The sequence below is a fragment of the Egretta garzetta genome, unplaced genomic scaffold (genome assembly GCF_000687185.1).
Source record: "Egretta garzetta isolate BGI_Z169 unplaced genomic scaffold, ASM68718v1 scaffold293, whole genome shotgun sequence".
NCBI lineage: Eukaryota > Metazoa > Chordata > Aves > Pelecaniformes > Ardeidae > Egretta > Egretta garzetta.
The window spans coordinates 610,338-635,001 of NW_009259318.1; the positions used below are offsets into that span (position 1 = coordinate 610,338).

A 24,664-nucleotide genomic window follows, 5' to 3' on the forward strand; every position below is an offset into this window, starting at 1 on the left:
GTTATTCACTTTATGATGGTGATACTTTTTCCCCAGTGTGTCTGCCCAAATACCTCTTCCTCATTCTTCAGTGCCTCTTTGCTCTCCCCAGGGGTGCTCAAAGGCCTGAAATTCAGTAGAAGACCACTACTGGATGGCAGTGGAGAAGGAGAGACCCTGCGGTCAGGCCAAGCACGTCACGTGGGAGGTTGGTCAATTCACAGCAAGCATCCACGACGTAGAAGAGGGTGAGGGTGAGCATTGCACCTCCTGGGCGTGGGCTGAGGAAGGAGGCTTGGTGCTTGGAGGCTCATTTCTTCCCGCTGGCTTCACCACAAAGCCCTCTCCTTTTACTCAGTTTGTCCAAAGCCGACAGAAAAACAACAGAGTTTTTGCAGTAGCCTTTAAATGCAACAAGTAACTGAGTGGAGCTTTAAATAATATTTCAGTTAGTTGCAAAAGTGTGGACTTTTCCACCAGCTCAATTTAATTTCCAAGTGTTTTGATCCAGCAACATACCACTTTTAGGACTTTCTTCTCCTTAAATCTCGTGGGACTGTTTCACAGAAGAAACACACCAGAATTTGCCTCCCTGTAGGCAATAAGCTACATTTTAAAGGAAAACTTGGTTTGTGACTGTAACGTTCAATAGTTCACGTTTTATATGCCTGCTAACACCTTCTACCTAGAATGATGGAATCACATCTCCTTCTGCACTGTCTTCACACTGAATGAATAAAACCAAGACAGGCAAATTTAGGTCAAGGTGAGTTTATTGTCCATACAGCATACCTAATCCCGCCAAAACACTTTTCTTAGAACCATCTTTAAACTAGTCAAAACAACAGGTTATTAATAAAAATGACAACACTGAACAAAGAAGACCTTTTAAAAGGTAATCAAGACTACACTGTATCAGAGTCTTATCCATCGAAAACAACCTCGCATACTTTCTAAATACTTTTTGTTTACACTGATCATGTCTACTACCGCACTTTCTAGCATCCCCTGACCATATAAACATCCACACTTCTTAAAGAGCACATTGTGAGAGAATAACGTTGACTTGATATGGCATCACACTCGATAAAGCAAAAAAAAAAAAAAAAAAAAAAAAAAAAGTTTGAGAACAGAAACTGTGCAACCGAGAGTGATTTCTGAGGTACATGAGAACATGGTAATAAACATAGTGGAAAAAATCCAGTGGCCAGGTGAGTAATTAAGAGCCGTCCGATTATTCAAGCATAAATCAATGGGGTTAATCGTATTTTGCTTTCACAAGCATGTTGGGAATATAAATAAATTGATTATGAGGTGCTCCTATGCTATAGTAATGGGAGGGAGGGGAAGATCATCAAAGTACCATCAATAGGAAGCTGAGAGATAAATACTTTAGCGATCATGCCAATCCTTTGGCACTTGTGAAGGTATAATCAGCAACTTCTTTTTTTTTAATTAATCAGTAGGAAGGTTTATGATTTCTGCAATTCAGGGAAAAAAAAATCTCACACCTCATTTGCAGTAATAGTATTCATTTTTTTCAACAGCTGTTAAAAAGGAGTACTATGCAGTGTTTTAATTTCAAACGGTACTGTGAAAATGGTCAAGTTCTAGGTTTTCCAGATGTCAAATACAGTACGCTTCTGGGTGCAGCCAGATGGTTGGTATTTTTTGAGTACGTCACTGCCGCCAGCCAAGGACACTCTTACCCCTGGCGGCGAGATGTGCAGACCCACCGGGTCCCTGCGAGGGATGGGGGCTGCCGAATGGCACTGCGACTCCCATGCCCCCTCCTTTCCCCTCTGACCCCCAGGCGAGGAGCCGATGTTGGTGGGGGACCTCACCTCCCTTGCCCATCGGCTCCACGGAGCCCTGGGGGGACAATGCTGCAGGAGGGAATCCCCCCATGGGACCGGGGCACCGCAGGCAGTGGGACGAAGAGCAGGGACAGGCACCCTAAATATTACTCCTGCCTACGCTCGATCTAGAGCATGGAGGGGAGCAAACCAGGCAAATGTGATGGATGTGATGCCTACGCTCCCTGTGGGCAGCCGTGCTACAGCCCAGCATGTGGAAAGGGCATCCCACCGGGGGCATCCCACCATCGGGGACCCTCTGGCACGCCTCCCCATCAAGCCACATTTGCTAATGTAGGAGGGCTGTCAGGGAACGATCTGGTCTATCATATACACACTGTGTGCATGTCCAGAGTCTTGCTTCCACACAATTAACTTATTTTTTTTCCTCCAGGAGGGACACCGTTGCTGAACTTCAGGTGCTCCCACTGTGGAACATCAAGACGGGAGGTGATGGTGGTGAGGACAAGGTGGTTCCTACCACCGGTTCTGGGAAACACGGACCTGCTCTGGCAAAGTGCCGGCAGAGAGTCAATGCATTTTTTCCACTATGAAAAGGATACCAAAGACCAAAAGGGAGCCAGCGCCCCGGCTGCCTGCAACCTCTCCCTGGCGCGGCCGGAGCACGGGCCCCGGGAAAAACTGAACTGTCGCGTTGTGAGGTATTGTGAAAATGGGAACCATTTCTGTTTTGTCCAGTAAACCTGAGGTAAGTATACCGTCTTTGCAGGATGTGATCAGGAAGGAAGGGAAAAAAAAAAAAAGGAAAGAAGGAAAAAAATAAAATAAAACAAAAAAAAAATCATGAACACGCTATTAGGAAAAAAAAAAAAACAACTGTACAGGGCATTTCCAGTAAATCAAAGAACTCATCATATCTCCACTTAACCATCTACTTCAGGATTTGAAATTTAAGCAGTAAAATAATATATTATAAAAATGTTTATAAAATAGCAGCACACTCAGTGAAACAATACAGCTAAGTACTGTTAATGTGAATAAGAATGAAACAAATCATAGCTTCTTAGCAGCGCAAAAAAAAAAAAAACCAAAACCAAAAAACCCCCGAAAACCAAAAAAAACAACAAAACCTTAGAATCTTACTCCATTTTCTACCCTCATCTAGCCAAATACGGCTGAGTCCATTCATATAATATTCTTCAAAGTAGCATGGTCTTTCTGGATTTTTATCTTAAAAATGCAAACATTAACATTTCAACCAACAGCTTCATACTGTATATTTGCAAACTGTTAATACAATTGTGCAAAAAAAAAAAAAAAGTTGCTCCGACTCCTTTGCCATCTAAATGCCTCTTCGTTACAGATGGAGCAGAAAAATAAATTCAAGTACACTGAATACACCTTTGTAATAGAACTCCAAGTCACACACCTTGATGGTTACCACTCGTCTCTTTTGCACCAGCAATTTTCTTTCGTTGTCCATAGATAAGCATGCAGGTGGTATTAAGATCCTTCTGTGACACTGAACAATACAAATCATCAGGCTTTTATCCGGAATGTCATGACAGGAATGTCATCTGAGGCAGGTGTTGGTATTTCCAGCAACACCTCACCTAACCAAGTACACCAGATACTGGAAAATATTGACTATAAAAAGCTATATGCTTTGCTTTTGTGAATTTTTCTTTTTTTTTTCTTTTTTTTTTCTTTTTTTTTTTCTTTTTTTTTTTTTTCCCTCGGCAAAATTGTCATAAACCATCTCATTTAATCCCTTAGGAACAATTTTCAAAGTGCTTTTCGAATGAAATGGTTTACAAAAACACTCACTGTGGATCAAGAAAGTTAATGAAATGCTGAAAAAGTGTGCGGGGGCGGTGGGGGAAGGTGGGTAGGTAGAGGAGGGATCAAACCAAATCTCATCTTCTTTAACAGAGTGAGGATACGTTAAAAAGGAAGATGGACAGAGCATCATTTAAAATGTCTTTACAGCCAAGCTAAGGAGCTGCCAAAAGTTAACATTGACGTGAAGCATTAGCGCTGTAAAGGAATATAACGCTTTTCACAGATGATCCACCGCATCTTGCAATCCAAAGGTCGGAGGCAGTCTGATTAGCCGACTGGTCGGAATTAATTGGTGCATTTCCCCCATCTAACGTGAACGCTCGATAACTTTGGCTTGGCCCACAGTTGGGTAAATGAAATTGCCCTCATGCCAAAGACGCCGCTGTGTTTAGAATGAACCATTTCTGAAGGAAAAGTAGAAAAAGTCAAGAGGGGAGAGGGGAATTTGGAAAAAAAAAAAAAAAAAAAAAAAGGAACCAAAAAACAAAACCAAAAAAAACCACCTGCTCTTCCGGCTGGCAAAATAAAGCATCTTCTTTCTTAGGTAGCAGCTACCACAGACAGCAAGAGTAAACAAAACTAACATACAGAGATCCAACAAACACTTCTGACTAATAACAGAGGTGACAGATCAGCAAATCTCTTCTGCATTCAAAATGGTTCAATTGCTTCAGGGATCTTTTCCCACTTTGCCCTAAACCCCTTATTCTATTGCTTTGCAATCTAGTCAAGCCATAAAATCGCACACACGATTCCTTTCTTAAATCTAAAAAAGGGGTGTATGCACTAGGTCATAATACACAGACAAGTATACTCTACTTTGTTCCCACAAATGCAGGCTTACATTTATCTAGCTACTTTGTATGCTTTTATAAGCATTTAATATCACTGATACATAATCAAATAGCAATTACCAAATATATTGTGGGATTCCCTTCTGTAGAACATCACAGGCACCAAATGCTTTTTTTTTTTCATTATTCAGTTTTTGTATTTTTTTTTTTTACCTAAAAGAGCTTTAAATACGTTCTATGTGGGAGCAGATTAAAAAAAAAATTCACTCTAAAAATAATAACAAAAATAAAAGGGCTGGGGGAGCAAGCGTGACTTTCTGTGCCGATGTCCTCACAGGTTGATATCCCTCACATCTGTGGGAGTGCTGGCCTGGTCCAGTTCGTCCACCGTCTTAGAAGGATTGCTTTGCTGTTGCTGCTGCCGGACTTGCCTAAGGCTGTTTACTAGCACCGCCTCGATCTGTTCTTGACAAGCTTTAAGGCAGTCCTGGGGGACAAAAGGGAAATTGAGCTGTTAGTGGGGAGGATAGGGCTTTTTTCCTTTACTGAGCTAGCAGAAGTTGGAAGAGCATCGGTCTGGTATTCCTGAGAACCGTCTGCTGTGACAGAAAACAACCTTGAATTCTCACAGGTAATCACTGTGTACAAACTCCCTGGGTTAAACGATGCTAACGCCATATTTATTAGACTCTCCGAATCTCAATATTTTACCCATTTTTGCTCATTTGTGTGGTCTTCTTGAGCAGGAACCCAAAGTGTTGCAAAAAACAAATGGCAGGTTATATACATTTTTGCATTCTCCTATGCAGGGTTAAGTGACTTGGGTGCATCTTCACTACAAAAAAGCTGCATCTTTCTCCTGCAATAACTAACATGTACTAAACCAAAGTCACACAGACAGAGGCACGTCCGTTTTACCATCAAGCAAATTAATGGTAAATCCAAGTGAAGGAGGAGTGAGTTCTGAGGCACCCAAAACAGTGCAGTGCTCTGTCGCTGAGTTTCTATTAGTCATGCATTTGGGTCCCCAAGGCAAAGGCGAAAGAAGGGTCTATTTATCTGTGAAAATTCGCACGAGGGGAACGAATGACGGAGCCCCAAACATGCAGCCACCTTATCATTCTCTGAGCACATTCCAGAGAAGAAAAGTGATTTCAGCAGCAGAGGAGGAGGAGGAGGTGTATGCTCCCACACCTTCACTCTGAGAGCAGGACTATCTTAACAGCCCCAGAAATAGTTATTGGTAATAATTCACAGAAGACATTAAAGCAAGGACAGCTCCTAAAAGAAGATGTAAGTCAAAAATACACAGCCAAGCCTGAGAGACCACTACATTACAAATTATACTACACAACACTTGGAGAAAGGATACAGTACAGCAACACAAATTTGGGAGCTCTGTACATTAGCAATCCTGCAATCAACATGAAGTATAAATAAACAAATAAATGGAAAGGATTCACCATGCTTAGGCCAGACACAGCAATGAGGAAGACAACTATTAAAATATTACAGGATGTTCCACATTCTTGGTAATATGCTGGAAGACCAAATAATATGGATGTTTAAAAAAAAAAAAAAGTGTGAGAAAATATTGACAAATCCTTGGTTATAGCAGAAACTGAAAAATAAAACCCAAGCCATGGCTGTATAAACACAATGCCACTTACGTGGAGTGTGCTGGGACTGAAAGACACTGGGTAGGTGGGCCGGTGGTGCTCTAATAAGTGGGTTTTTCTAAAAGCAGCCCTGTGGAGTCCTACAATACTAGAAAAGGTACCGATACTGTAAACTCACTGCAGCCTCAGTCTGCCCAAGAGCTGCGTCTCTCCCAAAGACTTCAGACAGTAGAGAAATGCAGTTTTTGGTAGCAGGAGTTTTACAGCAGAATATTTTAGCCAGAGCCCTGGCAGCATCTGGTAGGAGCGGTAAAACCCAGTATCACCATTCCCACTTTCAGGCAGGGGAGCCGAAGAACAGAGCTGGGCACTGACCTCCACGGGGTCCCACGGGCGCTTGTGTCAGCCTGGGAACCGAGTATGGGACGCGACTGCAATGCTGGGGAGCTGGGCTCTGACCAACAACGCCCACTTTCTCCACACAATACCAGGTTATTCAGGAGGGTTTGAAATATTCATGTATAGAGGTTTAATTTGTTATCCTAGCCAGGCTGGGAAAATACGTCAGGTGCAGAGTATCTGTTCCGCTGATGACATTTATGTTCATGATGAGCGCAATTTTCTTGGCTACTAGCCAGCAGCTGCTAGCTGCAAAATCAGGTCCTCTCCTTGTCGTGAGACTGTCCTGGTTAATATAATGAAGCATCACAACCTTTCTCTGAAGGTGCACCAGCCAAAGAGAGGCCATGAGGGACAGCTTTTCAAACTGACCCAGGGAAAGGGGGTTGGATGAGATGCTGGCTGTATGAGAGACAAAAATATTCACAGTGATGTGGATGACGTCAGCTAAAGCCCAAGTGAGACGTCATCGAAATCTCCTGACTACCTGGACTACCCCATGTGCAATCTGACTCAGGAGTTTGCTCCCTCAGCACGGTGAGTAACAGGATAGTGAAAGAGGGTATGGGCATGGTGACATGAAAAAACTCTGCTGCAATGTCACGTGCCAGCAGCGGGCAGACCGAGCCTTCCCCGCGATCACCTTTTGTCCCGAGAGCTGGGGACTGTGGGACCGTCCCTGAAAAAGGAGCTGTGGCCAAGTTAACTGGCTTGCAGCTGTACTGTACCTGCCCCAACGAAGCTCCACTACAAGCAATGCTTCTCACTGCTAGCGACTTTCCCAGGTCTCACTCACTGGAGCTAAACTTTATCCCCTGCCTCAGGCTGGCTTGTTCATGGAAGGGGAGAAACCGCAACAAGAGTAGTGCTGCTACGTCCAAGAAAAAGGTTAAGGAAAGCAGATAATTTAACCAACGTTAGCCAGCTCTTAACCAAAGTTTCCAATTGCTGCATTTTTTTTGAGAAGATTAAATATAATTAGGATTTGGCATGGCAGATGGGGGGGGGGGGGGTGTGTGTCAAATACCTTTTGATATCATCCAGAAATGCAGCCCAAGGTTAGCCAAGATACATGGCTCTGAAAACTGCATACTGCATTCATTCAGAGCCCTTACGATCGAGGAGGTCTGTGCTTTGGAGGAAGGCAAACTCCATCCCTGTTTGCACCTAACCCCGGCTGAGCACAGGAGGGTCCATGCAGGGGTACACGGGAGTTCCCTGCCAGCCCTGGCACCCATGTTTCCATCCTCTGGAAACCAGGTTATAGGAGGGGTGTGTGTGTCAAATACCTTTTGATATCATCCAGAAATGCAGCCCAAGGTTAGCCAAGATACATGGCTCTGAAAACTGCATACTGCATTCATTCAGAGCCCTTACGATCGAGGAGGTCTGTGCTTTGGAGGAAGGCAAACTCCATCCCTGTTTGCACCTAACCCCGGCTGAGCACAGGAGGGTCCATGCAGGGGTACACGGGAGTTCCCTGCCAGCCCTGGCACCCATGTTTCCATCCTCTGGAAACCAGGTTATAGGAAAAATGGTACATAAGTGCCACACCACTGGTGCAGAGTCAGAATACAAATGAAGCACAATGCCAAAGGAAGCTGGGACAGGGCTGTTTAAGATGGCCTGGGCAGCACTGAACACCGAATTCAGGTGACTGGCTGTAGGCTCCTCGTCTCACGGAGCACAGCACTCTGCTCCTGAGCTCCAGCAGGCACTGGTGTAGCCCACAGTACAGCAAAGGGTGCTTGCAACTTGCTCTTGGTTGTACCGATCCTTGCCTGTAGATTGGAACGACTCCTGCATCAGATGTATTGCAGAGATCACCCCAAGCTCTTTGTAGCTGCCTCTGGGACATGCCCCGATTTCCATCACTCCTGTAATCCATCCCGACGCTCTGTGAGTAGGGCTGATGCTCTTGGAAGATCAAAGGTATCACGTGGGCACCACCACTGCATTGCCACAGCCAGGGCATAATCACAAGCATTTGCAACCCGTGAATAACCGTGGGGCTCAGAACCACGGGAGCACCTGAGATGTCAACTCAGAGGGATGCAGGGAGTATCAGTATACGAGTCTCCATGTGCCTGGTCACTGCTTCCCCTGCCCTGAGACAGGACACTAGCTCTCCCAGTGCCTGGGCTGTGGCCCTGGGTAGACCCACACGGGGCTGCATCCCCATCTCCATCCCATACCAGCGCCTGCTGCCTTTCCCAGAACCCCACGCTGCAAAGCTCCTCATGTGGCAAAAAAACTGCGGAGTTACCAAACACATGGTTCACGCAATCGGCTTCATTAACAGCTGGGGTTTGGTGGAGGAGGGAACACTTAAACACAGGCCTGCCAGAGCTGCCCAGCAGGCAGAGCACCGCGCAGCTGCCTGTCCCTGCCTGCGCTCCCATCGGCTGGGGACTGCCGCCTGCTGGCCTCCTGCTCCTGGAGAGAAGGGAAGCTTTGGTGTCTGAGTTCGCTTGGAGAGGAGCGGGAAGCCTCGGGAGGGAGAGACCAAGACAAATGCCTTTGAAGATACAATAAAACATGGGCATGGTGGATTTTCTGGTGATGAGATCCAGGACAGATAAGCAAGTTTTTGAGTGTGCCTCACTCACCTCATGGAGTTCTTCCTTTCCTTTTAGCAAAAGGTAAGGAGAAGGGCTTCTCTGTCTGTCGCCACTTTCCTGCTGCGACTGGAAACTGGAAAAACTAATTTTTTTAAGGTAAGAATACGTATTTTTGTTTAACCAGGTAAACTTTTTTTTTTTAAAATAGCTGGGGCTTGCTCTTGTATTATTGTGGGCTTAGTAATTTCCTAATACTGGAATTGCTTGTTTAATGATGGGAGCTGGACAGATTCCTTGGCCTTTCTTCCGAAGTACCTATCTGCCAAAAGCTATCAGAAACTCAGATAAAGAAAATCCCCCATTATTAGCTTGGGTGGCTTTTAGGCCTGTTGTAAGCATTCACTTGTTTGTGAGAGGGCAATGGCAAGAAGTCACTTCAAGGGTCAAGGCATTTTCAATTGGAAGAAAGAGCAGGGGCACCAGTTTGGTGCTAACACCAAACAGATTCTAACAGATTACACTCGTAATGCACTTTTTTTTTTTGGTATAAGAACATCTTCTTTTAAAGCACAGTGGTGCACAATTTCAAAATAGCATGTCCTTCTGAAAATAAGCCACATTTTTTAGAAGCAACTTCAGACTGGAGAGCTTAATGAGGCAATTTCCTTGCAGCCAGGCTTGGGGAAGGAAGGGTGGTGACACTCGGAACATAAGGCTTGAGCATTTGGAGCCAACTTTGTCTGTTTCTAAACACCTTTATATATGTTCAGTTACACTGTTATTGTACAAACTTCTGATGGTCAATATGATGCTTCATTTAATGTATGAAGAGGCTAAAATCTCTAGGTAATGCTATAGACAAATGGGTCATTTCTGATGTCTTAATTTTGTATGTAAAACCAATGAAGGGGCCCAGACTGGAATTGTCACAGTTTGCATAATTTTATTTCATATGGGGATCCACAGACCACCGATGTTGTTTTTCTGCCATGTGTTAGCTCTGGTCTACACTTACGTTTTGAACTTAAAATAACGTACCACTGAACTCTTTAAAACAAAGAACATGATGGTAAAATGACCAGCATGTTACATTCAGCATGAAATAGCTTCCCAAAAAAGTGTTGCTATTTGCATACTAAAACTCAGGTTTTTATTAGTCTGATTAATACATTCTGTTTAATTGGTCTTGTCTATGAAGCATCCATGCAGGAGCTGAAATGGCCTGGCCAGCGCATGCCAAAAATGGTGAAACCTTTATTTTGCGGGTTGTCACGTTCTACAGTCAAAATCTAGGAACGAAACCTCCCCCCACCACCGCCAGATTCATGAGTGAACCTCAGTCATGCAGCAAAACGAGCTGGAACCCACCAGCAGATGCAGCCCAAACTCTCCAGTACCGACGATGGAAACGCGACAAACTTGTCCACCTGAGGCTGTGGCTGCGCAATCATCAGTCCTGGCTCTGCGCCCTGCCCGACCAGCCAGCCCTCCCGGTCTGCCGAAGATCACGCACAGGCCCACACCACCGCTTCTGCCAAGGTACTGGGGTCACCTGGTGGGTTTTGACTCGCCGTGGTCGCTGCAGGACAGCAGATGACGCCTGGCACAGCACAACGTCAGAGTGCTGTCGGCGGATTTGAGCGACGTGTTTTATACCAGATGAGATGCCAACTAAACCTGTCAATGGCTTTCTTAATAAATTGGAATTGGCAGAAGATGTTTACACCTGGCCAATGTGATGGGTGAGCAAAGTGCGTCTACTCTTACATGAAAAATCCTAGAAAACCACATTTGCTGTGCACTTGAACCACTGTCTCAGTCCAAAACTAGCTTTAAGACATATGAAGTACAACAGCTGGATGGTAATCTCACAGGTGAAAGGAAAAAAAAAAAGAATTTATTATGAGTATCTTATCAGCCCAATTGTCATAGTGTGATACAGCAAGTGGCTTATTTTATAAATGGGGCTACCACTTCTGCTTGCTTCACTGGAACTTTCTGTCCATCCTGAAGTTAAGTGACACAACACAAAAAAGACAAAAAACCTATCAGAACAAACAGCCTGGCCTTCCCATGATGCAGTGTTTTTAACCCCTCCAACTTTCATGCAGATTTGCTGCATGTGTACGTATCTACTGGTGGACTTTCATTTTGCAAGCTCTAGATAACACTGACAAGAGAAAATCAAAGCTTTAAAAAACATATACAAGAAAAAAAAATATTAATTGCACTATTTTCATCAAATCTTCCTTGAAAGAACACTATAATGCAGTGAAGTAATGGCCCTACATTTTGTAATACATGACTGGGCTATTCCTTCAGAATATTGGTAGGGCTGCCTTTGTTGTTTTTATAAAAAAAGTTTTTTAAGTGTGTGTCACATGGATCAACTTCCCCATTCTTCTATATGGTCTAGTAGTTTTAATGATTAAAATAGTTCAGGTACTTTCCATTCCATAGTTTTATTTTTACTTCAGCATGTACAGAACTAAAAAGGCAATTAACTTTTGGGTTTCTTTTTTTTTCTGAAACTTTTTCATCCCTGGGTGATTTTACTAGCACACTTGAAATGCATTTGAAGGAAAAGAAATGCTTTACTGTGTCCGATGAGGAGCACCCTCGTGGCTGTGATGGAAAAGCTGGCAGTGAAAATGACTGGAAGGAGGAATCAGCAGTGCTATGGCAGGATCTACTTATTCAAGTCAATAATAATTGAGGATTTCAACAATCTTGAAAGAAAGCACAGGCACTAGGAAAGATCCTGCAGAATATTATACTTAATTCATATTCTTGAACTTTTCAACACCTCTGTAATATATATATGCCCTGTACTGCTCCCCAGCTTCCAGTTTTAAAATGATGTTTAGAGTGCACAGCCAAGCTATTAGGGGAGGCATCCCACTCAACTCAACCAACAGGCTCTCACCTTACACTGGTAATTACTGGGATTTTCATTCCTGACTGCTCTGACCTCCAGAACAACTTCAACATGACCCAGGCAGCCTGTTGCCCTAACTTTACTGAGCTAAATAGGTGCAGGACATTCTCTCCATCTTGCAAGATCATGACTAGACTGATAAACCAAAACAAAAAAAAAAAGAAAAAAAAAAGGGGGAGGCTATTAAAATGGCATTTTGTAGCTGTTTTAGTAACTTGGCTGATGTTTCTGCCGCAGACTTTATCTGGCCATTTTCAAGTCTTCCTTGGCACCCCATTCAAACCAAAGCTGACAGACGGTACCTTTTGGATGACAATGGTCTCTGCTTCAGGTCCTGCAGCAACTGAGCAGCGGTACACCACCTCCTCCACAAAGAAAAAGATCACTCCTCTCAAATGCCGATAGTGGAGGGCTATCACAAGAAGGTAAACTATTTCAGCCACGCACCTTTTCCCTTCTATTCCATTTTGAATCAATCCAGAGCTTCTGTGACCATAAGGGGACTGGCGGCTGTGCATTTATTGCACCTATTCCCATGATGAGAACCGCTCCAGAACAGATGTAAACCACCAGGTTCATTTCACAGCTGGGAAAGGCTGAGAAACGATAGCACACACCTGGATCCATACTGGTCACGTAACACCCAGGCCTGCCAGACCGCGCACTCCTTGTGCCAGCAACCACCACGGCTTTGCCGCTCGCTGACTCCGGCAGGCAGGGGGGCATGCCGTGCAGAAGGGATGAACTTGGCTCTGGTCTCTTCCACAGTGCCTCAGGACACAGTGCTTTTTGTATTGTGATTTTTAGATTCCCTTTTTGCATCTCAGTTTTGGGCTTGCCTGGGAGAAGAAATAAGAAAGCTTACCCCAGCAAGCCTCCTAACGTTTGCTTGTTTATCAGAAACTAAATTTAGGGAAACATCTGGGTACATGGAAACCGGTCTGAGCCTTGGTGCCACCTAGCTTTTGCCCATCCAAGATGGCACTCATTTGGGAATACCAGCGTCCAAAGAAAATGTGTTATGGCAGCATTGAAGGAAGAAACCAAGGACTGCAAAACTACTGTTTAACACGGTTCCATTTTATTTTTGTTAAATTTAAATATTGCTTAATCCTTGACAAGATCTTAGCTTTATGGTGAAGCGTTGCGCATCAGCAACCACAGAATAAATAAGGCCAGCACTAGCCGAAGCCTGAGCCAGTTAAACAGCTTTGATCAGACCAGTGGGAAATGACTCAATAGAATCAACACCGTATCTCAGAGCCCTGGGACGTATGGACATCCAGCCGCCAAGAGCACATGTTAGTAATCCTGGGGAAATCTCCAGGGATCGGCATGCCTGCCATCGCTACCACAGCCCAACCTGCGCCAAGCTCAGGCCAACTGCAAGGCAGAGTCAAGAAATCCTTTGCAATGCCAAGGCTGAGGACAATCCCCTCACTGACCAAGTGCGTCATTTCTCAAGGGCTTTCAAAAGCCAAACCGCAACCCTACTCTCCTTTACAACCAGCAGCAGAAGAGTAACAGTAGGGCTGTCATCAAACCGGCAGAGGGACCTGGACAGGCTGGATCGATCGGCTGAGGCCAACTGTATGAGGTTCAACAAGGCCAAGTGCCGGGTCCTGCACTTGGGTCACAACAACCCCATGCAACACTGCAGGCTTGGGGAAGAGTGGCTGGAAAGCTGCCTGGTGGAAAAAGACCTGGGGGTACTGGTTGACAGCTGGCTGAATATGAGCCAGCAGTGTGCCCAGGTGGCCAAGAAGGCCAACAGCATCCTGGCTTGTATCAGGAATAGTGTGGCCAGCAGGGGCAGGGAAGTGATCGTGCCTCTGTACTCCACACTGGTGAGGCTGCACTTCAAATACTGTGTTCAGTTTTGGGCCCCTCTGTTCAAGAAGGTGAGGTGCTGGAGCGTGTCCAGAGAAGGGCAACGAAGCTGGTGAGGGGTCTGGAGCACAAGTCCTGTGAGGAGCGGCTGAGGGAACTGGGGTTGTTTAGCCTGGAGAGGAAGAGGCTGAGGGGAGACCTTATTGCCCTCTACAACTGCCTGAAAGGAGGCTGTAGCAAGGTGGATGTTGGTCTCTTCTCCCAAGTAACAAGTGATAGGACGAGAGGAAATGGCCTCGAGTTGTGCCAGGGGAGGTTTAGATTGGATATTAGGAAAAAATTCTTCACTGAAAGGGTTGTTAAGCATTGGAACGGGCTGCCCAGGGAAGTGTTTTAGAGTCCCCATCCCTGGAGGTATTTCAAAGATGGGTGGACGAGGTGCTTAGGGACATGGTTTGGTGATGGGATGGCAGTGTTAGGTTATCAGTTGGACTTGATGATCTTAAGGGTCTTTTCCAACCTAAGCAATTCTATGATTCTATATATAACGTGGATACAAACGATGCAACGTACTGAGCTATAATGCTACTGTCTATTTCTTGATGCTCCTGCATTTCCTGACCAGATTTAGGAGCCTGGATCCAAACCCTGGGTCCTTTGTTGAGTGTTCAAAGTCCCAAAGCTGGAACACTGAAAAAGCCTTCTGGCATTTTTGTGTTAGAGGGTGGTTGGTTTTCCACATATATATTAATTACTTCACAAATATCTGTTAACGCCCCTGGTCTCTTCCTCTTTCTTAAAACCAATTGCAAAAAAAGGGAAACCAGAAAAGGACTTTTTTTAGGTGCAGGACCTGGTATGACAGGTGGAAAGGACGCTGGAGATATTTGAAGTGCCAATACTGTTCACCGGTCATGTATGCATTGCTTGGATAATCTAAGAAAGCAGCAATCAGACATGCATTAAAGAGCTGGGATTTACATAAATTCCAGGAACGTGTCATCTGCACTCCTAAACACAAAAGACGGCCGGATTCCTCCACTGGTTCACATTTAGGCCCCAATGCAAACCTCTCCAAAGCACATGCTTCACTGTTGACATAAACAGGGATTCCTTCCCAAAGCAGGGCCTTCGTGTGCCGAGCGCTGGCCTTTAGCTCGCCGACGTTCTCCAAAACAAGAGCCTGAAAAGCTGCTGTGGGAACATCATGCCCATTTACCACATTTACTGCAGCTCAGTGATCTTGCATCTAATGGATGCAGTTTAAAAACAGCAATATTTTCCCTCCTAAACGCGCCTACTTTTGCTACTGTAACAAAGAACACCAATTACAGATAAGCGTCTATGTCTCTGTTTCTACATCTGGAAGTACAGAAAATAGTAATTTGCTGTTGCAAAGGGCATTTCATGCAGACTAACGAGGGTAAAAATCTCATCTATACCAGAATTTCTCCACCTAGTATTGCTACATTATTGTAATAATGCAATATATAAGATGACTAACATAAAGGATCTGAAAGATGGCACATTTTCCTCTGCAATTTTCGGTCTTTTCAGCACTTGCAACAGTGCACTTTCCAGATTCAGTTCCACTGTTTGCTTCAACAGTCAGTTTGCTGGTTTCCTGTTGCTCGTGTGGGTACTTCTCATAGCAACAGGAGAGAACAATGTTTTCAGAACTGGAAAAAGTGAGAGTAAAGCCAAAACGCTGGCAGGATGATCCAGGGGCAGATGCCATGCCTGAAATTACGCTCCCTGCTTAACGCGACTGGGGATTTCAAGCTGATAATCTCTGCCTAACAACAGGTACGCTTTGCAACGGCGAACAGCTGCCAATTTACCCCGCTGTAATAGATGCCGCGAGCGTTTATTGAGAAAGGGGGTTTTTAAAAGAAGCTGTGACAACCCGCCTGTGTCACGCAAAGCTGTATGAGCTGAGTAAGGATTCCCCGCCAGAGGTTGGGGGCAAGTCTCCGACCAGCCTATCTATCGCCGGCCCGTGAGCTCCTCCGGCGGCAATGCCTGGGCTGCGGAGCCGGTTCCTCGGGGGGCCTGGCTTCCTCGGCGCGCCGGCCGAGCCTGTATTTATGAATGGATCTGACGGAACTCCACCATGAGCCCGCGGTGTAACTGCATCACCCCATTGTTGCTACACACGCACAGCACTCACTGGGGAACAAAAAGCTGAATGAAGCGGAGCAGCTGCCAACTCAGGCAAAGACAACTTAGGAAACTATCTCATTCTTCCTTTCTTTTGGAGGCTATTTTGTCTGTTGTTTCCTTGCATACAAAATGTGGTCTGCAACAAATAAGGCAGGATAAGATACAGCGAGTCCTGTTACTTGGTTCCAAAACCACTGGCCCTAAACACTACAAAGGAGGGGATAAATGGTGTATGTGCTGTAGGGACAATGTTCAAATGCTATCCATTCAAGATAGATTTCCATGATTTTATACTGTGGCTCAACAGAAACTGAATTCTTGAGCATGGTGGTTCTGAACGTCGTTTCTGTGCAGAAACTTGCAGGGATCTTTATGAAGGGACTTCTCAGACCTTGGGGGGAAAAAAAAATCCCGGCACTGACATATGTAGCACATTTAGGTGGAGATATTTTAAATGCCATTTATTATGGATCCAGTCTTCAAAACAGCCTGACTCCACATTTTCAAGGCTCAAAGCCAGCTGTTTCGACAAGACTTCAAGAAAAGCCTGGTTCCTTTTTTTTTTTTACCTCAGGCCCTTAAATATCTTTTGGATTTTCAAAACCACTCAGTACACACCAGTTTCCACCTGGGAACAGACTGTAAGAAGGAACTCGTGCCCTAGTACAAACACACATGGTGGCTCTACCTTAAAACCCTTCCCCTTCTGCTGATGCTGAGGAGGACAACTCCTTTTGTCATCCAGATGCAACCCTGAGAGCTGGGCTCTAGGAAGGAGATGCTCCGTATGTGCGCATGTAACCCTCATTATCACACAGAGCCAGCCCTTCTGGTAGCTACGGTGCTACAGAGTTTATTACACAAACAACTACTAACCAGCTTAGTTTGGGATCTAACCTTGCCAGCTTTTGTCAATGACGTAAGCCTGAACGCATTTTTAGTATGAGATAATAGTTTCTACGTTTCAGTGTGCTTGGCCTCATAGAAAGAGGTTGGAAGGGACCTCTGGAGGTCACTTAATGCAACCTTCTCCTCAAAGTAGGATTATCTTTAAAAGTTAGTCTGTATGCCTAGCTCTCACTGACTTTAGCCTACAAAATTCTGGTTCAAGGTGCTTTGTAACAGGTGAAGACCTCATCTACCTACCCCTGCAGTAGTTTCTTGAGCTCCTCAGAAATCTTGATGTATTTCTCCTCCACGAGGAGATCTGGGGTACCAGAGAATGGAAAGGCTCAGGACGGACTCAAGGGACACGCAAGCAGTAACCAGGTCAGGGCATGCAGGCCCTGCCCATGATTCAGGAAAACGCTCCCAGGCATGGCCAGAGAGGCAGCTTCCAGACCCATGGCGAGCGAGCTGACACACTGAACTGATGGCTGCTCTTCCAGGAGGTGAGGAGAGAGATTTGCCCAAGGCAGGTCTGTGGCAAAGCAGACAATTGACTGCAAGGTCTTAAAATGAGCCTTACCCGTTCAGCTATCCTTCCTCACATCCCGTAATTGTTCACAGCGGGGATGCTCGTATCCTCCTCTGAAGCATCTGGCTCCACTGGGGACAGGATACTGTGCACACTGAAGTGCTGCTCTGGGATGCTATGGAAATTCCTGACTTCCCGAGTTGTTTATTTTTCCATTGCAGTGACCCACCAAGAGATGCACGAGGAGCTCGGCGCGCTTCCTGTGAGTAGGTCTGTTAACTCTTTGCCCATCAGCCTCTCCTCTCCTCTTCAAGGAACAGCAAAATGTTCCCACTCTCTGGCAGCAAAACAGATCAGAACACGCAATCCCCGTCCTGCAGAGCTGTGTGAAGCTGTGTGGGACTAGCTCTTACCAACTCTTTGGGGCAATAACAATCAGAACAGGCAATTCAGATATACCATGCAGAGCTCTTTTTGCTACCCATAAGCCTGCTGAGCTTCTCAGCTTCTCCCTGGTGTTTATTTCGGTAGGTGGAAGGAGTAATGAAACTGAGGTTTGCAGCGCCTTGTTGTCACTGTTTCTTCAAACCGCGGTCCAACCTTCACTAAGTGGCTCAGGGCAGCTATTTATCAGAAATAACTGTTATCCCTAGAATGACACCGACATGATGCCTTCTACTATCTTGTCTGAAGTCTGGAGCGCTGCTTTGGATTCATACGAGGATAACGGATACCAATGTGTTTTTGAAAGAAATACTCATGTGTTGGTTGTTTGCTTACCCAACAGCTGGGTTCTAAATTAAATGCTGTTTATTAATAACATATTTTTTGGTCTAATTCTTAATGAAGCATCCATTAAAAACATTATAGTTCTAAATGCCAAACTCCAGTCTCAGTTACACCAGTGTACATCTAAAACAACTCCACTGACTTCCGTCTCTTGGTTTATGCTGCCATTTCCTAGCAAACAGATATCACCCACAAATTATCATCATAAAACGGTACAAGTTCAGAAAAGCTCACTGCAGTTAAGTTGCATCAGGATTTCATTATCATCCTCTAAGCTGAAATTTTTCATGCTTCACCTCAGACGGTGACATTTTTTGGAAAGCCAATGAGAAAGTCCCATCATCTGTTTCCACGCTAAGCAGTCACACACACACCAGAAGAAAAAGAAGCAGAAGGCCCCAGGACCCTCCGGCCAGGACAGACTCTCCCCCCAGCTCTCTGCCATTTCCTATGGGCTACCAGGAGGCGCGAGGATTGGGGGGCAAAATGTTTTTCCTCTGCAGAACTGTAATTCCTGTGAGTTCCCTCACTTTTCTACCGCGTGATGCTCCTGAAGCCTAGGAGCCCTTGTTTCTTCCTCTTCCCTAACCCCTCCCTTTGAAAACAAAATCATTCACACAGTGACAATGAATTAATTGTGTCGTTGCAGGAAGAGCTCTCAGGCATCAGAAATTAGGAAGCGAGAGAACTGAAGCTGTTCATTCAACTTCAGTTAAGTTGCCGCGTAAAGCATGTTACCATAGCCTTTACTCTTCACTAACACAGCCTCGGGCTAACTCTTACACAATCTAGCTGGCACATTTTTTCCAACAATATATTTTATAGATGAGGCTGGTATTACTACCTGTTACTAAGATTGCCCGATACTTCTCTGAGAGCCTGTTTTCAGTTGCTTATCTCTCCCTAAGGCTTTAACATGTGGCATGAAATGTTCCAGTCCTGGGCGCTTTTGCATTTTTCCAATGCAAAAGTCACGGAGAAGGTTTCTAATACCAAAATATTTTGCTCGTTTCCAAATATCTGGCTAATGACAAATACACTATTTTACCCAAGTTAAAAATTCTGGCCGCCTTTGGTTGGGCTGAGACTTCACAGCTTGCAGGAGGCAGACTTTGAGTTAAGGCCACCTCTGGCACAACAACAGAAACATCTTCAAAAATGACAGCACCTCTAACTTCTGCAAAGACTTAAAGCTTTTAGCAATTAAATTATCCAGAAGCTCCTTTTGTCCCAAGTGTGCCCTGACTTGGGGGGGCAATTGAGACTCCCCTCAGCGGTCTGTGCCCCTGTGGGCTGAGACCAGGAGCAAAGGGAAGAAAGCTTGTCTCTACCCAGTGCCGACAGACTCTTGGAGAGGATGTGACCAGTAAAAATGTTGAGTTCTTTGCTATTTGGGAAGGGTGATTTCCCCCCGCCCCCAAAGGCATATATGCTCAGCCAAATTTGGGAAGATTTTCACCAGGATGGCAAAAAGCACATTTCTGACAAAAACCCATCTGCTGAATATCAAAGAGAAGGCGTGAAGAAATTTTCAATGCAAAAAACAACATCTTTTTTTCTTCTAACCACTTAAGAACTACTAAGCTGTTTTGGCAGGTATTTTCTTTCAGACTGAAACAATCAGGGCAGACAAATTCAGCGTGAGAGTTAAAGTTTGTCCAGTCTGCAAGATGCTGCAAAAGGGTCTTACATTAAGAAGCATTGGAATGCCTAAGAAAGCTTCGAGTATCTCTTATTATAAGGAACATGAGCTTTAAGTGTCTATCAATAAATATAAGATTAAGAGAATCCAGAAAAAATCCCAAGAGAGCAAAAAAAAAGCCACATATTCCCCCTTAAAAGTGGTTGCATGTAATAGGCTCGCAACATGCTCGGAAACTCAATTAACATGGGCTCTACCAGACCAAGGAGAAAAAAAATTCCACCAGAAGAGACACCCTACTATGACTTTTCTTCTGTTCCTACAAGCCTTCACAAACATCCCCAGCATGCAGACTGAGCACAGCAAGAGTCAGCTGGGATCCCGATTCAAGCAGGGCTTCACAGGTGAAGCAGCAACGCACCGGCCAGCAACCAGAAACACATGGAGAGGTGCAGGAGGAAAACCCGTGGGTGCAATTCCCCCCATGAGAAGCAGCTCTGTAAGCTGCACCTAGCCTTGCGGGATCGCCTGAACATGAGCCAATGCATGGAGGTGACTGAGGAACAGGCTGCTGAGGCAAGGGCTGGATCAGAAAGGGATGCTCAAAATCTCTTTGCTGGAAAAAATGATGGGGGAGGGAGGGAGAGAGGGAGAGAAATCCTGTTCCCTCTGACCAGGAAATCGAGGCACAGCTATGTATCTTGCGAGGTGCCAATGACATAGCCCTTGTGGCCCACGTGTTGAGCTTGCCTGCCCTCACCTAAGAGCTGAGTATTGTCAGCACCGTGCTGTCACTGCAACGCAAACCTCCTGCCCATGCTGAAAAAAGAGCAAGAATGGAAAAGATCCTTGTGACTGCACAGGGAAACTCTTAGAGGAAATGAAGAATTAACCTGAACAACTCCCTGACATCTCCAGAAAGACAGAACCCAGCTACTCAATGGTTGATCAAAACCCACCAAACACCTCAGACACAAATACACCAGCAAGGGCTGCCTTAGTATCTCCCTTCTGACAAGTGCTAAAATACTGTGGGAACAGCATCAGAAGTTTATCTGGAGCTTACCGATATGGGGAACATGGTCTAGTGATAGAAGATTGCATCGTTAATTAGATGGCACAGGAACGAAGTGATGACCTCTGCTGAGGGTATCTGTTCTAAGTCTGGGGTTTGGTGGTACCTGAGCACCACTTGCTTCTGCCTTCAAAAAAGACTTCCAAAGGGCTACTCAGGGATTTCTGCAGGCAGTGATGTGCTCCATTCTGCTTCACAGCAGCAGAAGCAGGCGCCAAGCTTGCGAAGGCTCCCCTTAAACTTTCCATTTACCCTCTTCTCCTTCACTCTGCATGCTTCCCTGTCCCTCCCCTGCCACCCTAAGGACTATTTGTGTTCCCATTCCTCACCCTGTGCTGTCATTCCCTCACTCTCATCATTATCCTTGTCCTGCTGATTACTAAATTGGTCTGTCAGGCTGTAATTTCCATAGCTGTAGTACCAGAAGCTCACAGACAATGATGGTTACTGAAATTCCTCTCACCCCCATCTCCCATCTGGGGGAGATCTCCCATCTCCTGCCCTGTGCCACTGTGCTCAGCTCTCCCAGCTGTTTGTGAGGCTGATCTTGGAAATCTATCAGTTAACTGATCCAGTTTACAAACCAAGCAAGCCCCCGGACCCCCCAGCTCCGAAACAACAACAAGTGGTCCTTTCCCCCTTTCTTCAAGCTGCATTAGTTCCAGGATGGTGTTTGAAACACAAGGATGTGAGCAGCTGTGTGGGCATACAATAGCAAAAACAAGCATGAAAATAAGCAGCAGACACACAGGAACAACTTCACCCAGCATTGTCACATAACAAGGAAGATCACAGCAGAGGGGCATCAGCCTTTCGGACACTCCATGGAGTTAAGACAGGGAGTGATACAAGAAGCTGTTAGGGTCTAGCACCAACTGCTTTCCTTATTCTGTGGATATTTGCAACCTTAGCTGAAGACAGCACCTTTGCTAACAAGATGTTAGACTCTCCCTAAATCCTTGCCTTTCTCTTCCCGGTTTTCTAATGTCCCCCTTGCTTGTCTTAAGAGTCCTCATGGACATTCGCTGGATGCAGCATCCAAAACTTACCATGTTACATGCAATCAGACAAACATCCAAGGAGAAAATTTCATTCAGCCAGTAACTACCAGTATCAGTAACAGTAACAGACAATTCTTGTTCTCCACATAAATAAAGTCAACCTAATGGATTTGCCCAATCTAAATGTTCAAATGAGCTTTGTGCATCACTTGCGCCAAGCCATGCAGTCTGAATTGTTATATAGGATTCTTGCCTGCTCCTGCTGCTTACTATAATGTATCACCACTCTGTTTCTCCATACGTATAAAATGGATATAAAACAGCAATTGCCTGTTTTACACTCAAATGAGTGTACGTTAAGTTTCTGGAGCTACTTGATTTACATTGTAGGCATACAGAATTGGAAATGTTCCTTTCTCTGTGCAAAACCCAGTTCTAATCAAAAGAAATGGGAAGCCCCAGAATTGCACTTCAAAATCAGGTTCAATCTGGTTGAAAGACAAAAAGAAATAGTGAAATTCTTCAGTTTTTGTTAAACTGGACTCCTCCTTTTTAAACCAAAACACAGAGTATTTGTTGGAAAAAACAAATCTCTTGACAATGTTATCACAAATCTAATAATTGCAGAGTGTATTTACTCTGCGAAGTAAGAGCAATAAAAAGTTTCATAGTTAGCACATATTAAGGATGACGCATTGGAAATCGATAATTTTACGGTAAAAAAAAAAAGCATTTAGTGGCCTGCATTTCAGAAAGCCTCACTCATTTTCTTTCTTTGAGTGAGTTTCATCACAGCAGAACATGTCAGCATTGCAAGAGATGAAACTCCTGTTTACCCACAGACCAAGCAGTTTGGATTTGCAGGAGCTCAAGCTCTCCCCACAGTGTCCCACTGACACGGGGGCACAGCAGGAGAGGCACCACCCCTCGGGGAGGGCACCCCACGTGCTCCTTTTAGTCCTCCCAGATTTCTGCTGAGACTGCCAAGCAGAGCTGTCAGGTTTGGGTTTTTCTGACATCCCCAACCAGAAGCTGACCCCGGACCAGCAAACTCACTTTTGAGTGAGTTTGAGCACCACTCGACGGCCATCAGATTCACCTCTCCTACTGATGACAGGACCTTCCGACAAGCCAAGAAATGCCCTTCATGGGGCAAGCTCAGTGAAGTTACAAAGACAAAAACCCAGGCAGCCTGGGTTGCATCTGCCTCACGCTGTGCCAGTGCTGGAGGATCAGCTCATTATTCACATCTCTTAAGTCAAGGATTTTTAGGCAATACCTCAATGAGGGTGAGAAGAGCTGTTTCAAGGTTGCGAACACAGGACCAGTCACATACTGGTTTACATCATGCCCCAGGGGATGCCGCCTGCCTGCTCACCCCATTGCCCGGGCTGGTACCCAAAGTGGCTCCCCCGTTACAGCAAACCTGACCACCAGGCAGGGCGGGCAGAGCAGGCTCTCCCTGCCAAACTGCTGAACAAAGCGTGAATGAAAAATGATCCTGGGAGGCCAAGGAGCTTTGGACATCTGAAACACTGCAACGACGGTGTCAGGTCGGCGCCTGCAACTGGCTCACTCCACGAGCAGCCCCCTCCTTTGCTCTACTGGGCTTTCAGGATCATGCCGGGTTCGATGGCCCACTTCTCCACCGCAACCTCAGAAGTGAAAGGAGAAGAGGAATGCGGTACACTCACCACATCTGTGTTTGTGATCTTGGCCAGGAGGTCCGTGAGGCTGTCCCCGTCATCAAGCTGAAGGCCACAGATGGCTGCTCCCACACTTCCAGTTGCTATCATTGATGGTGGGTACATGGCAAAGTTAAAATCTGCAAGAACAGATCTGGGAATTAGTCCAAGCCCAGACCAGAAAAGCTGCAAAACATCAGAGGCAAGCAACACAAAAAAAAACCACACCCAAGAATAAAAAACAGGGAAGTAGAAGAAAGGGAAAAGTGCCACTCTTTTTGGTCCAGCGGAGCTCATTAGTCACACTGCTCATCACAAGCAGTCAAAGGAGGGGTAACAGATCTGCAAATTAAAATGGAAATGTGGTTCGGTCTTTTATTCTCACTGATGCATAAAGTAAACCTGGACAATTTTTAATAGTCTCTCCTTAGTTTTAAAGAAAAGGAAAGAGAAGAAGGAGGCTTTCTGTAATTTGTGTCAGAAATTAGGGTCTCGGTCACATTAGAGCTCTCTGTATAACCGGAAAACTAACTGGAATACGGTATCACAAAGGACCAAACTGAGATTTTTAGTCACGTCAATTTTTAAAGACTTAATTAACTCGGGCATTTAAAGACCTGTCCGGGAAAGAGATTTTAATTAACAATTCATCTTTACCACCTTTGCAATTAGGAAGTGAGAAGTGAACACTTACAGCCCATAGCTACATCATCATAGAAAAAACAAAGATCACATTTGTCATTACTACTATTTCTTAATAATCAAGTTGAAAATACATTTCAAAACTCCCTCTCGTACATCTGTGGAAATCCGGAGAAAAATTAAAATAAAACTAAATGTTCTTGCTACCTTTGTAAGGCCATTTTATGGCTTATCAGTGTGTCTTACTGAATGCCATTTCCAGGAGATTTTCTTGGTTACTGGTATCTTCCTAAAATGAAACTTGATTTGCAAGTTGTTTGGTTCAACAATAACTCATCAACAAACCCTTCTCTAGCAGTTTTCAGCTGGAGTGACTGGAAGAGAAGGAAGAGGAAACCCAAGTAATACTTAATATGGAATAAACCACAATCAATATACTCAGTCTATTTATAGAAATAGATTGTTAGAGAA

The 24,664-nt window shown here is 45.0% G+C and overlaps 1 protein-coding gene across 2 annotated transcripts in view; it reads right to left on the bottom strand.

Annotated features, from left to right (window-relative positions):
- Positions 1–4,763: 4,763 nt before the first annotated feature.
- CCND2 (cyclin D2) overlaps positions 4,764–24,664 on the bottom strand; it is a 35,149-nt gene continuing 15,248 nt past the window's right edge. For both annotated transcript variants that reach the window (XM_009636524.2, XM_009636523.2), the window contains 2 exons: positions 23,561–23,691; positions 4,764–4,919 (listed from right to left, as the gene is read on the bottom strand). In XM_009636524.2, coding sequence (XP_009634819.1) covers positions 4,764–4,919; positions 23,561–23,691 — 287 coding nt within the window. The remainder of the gene's footprint in view (positions 4,920–23,560; positions 23,692–24,664) is intronic.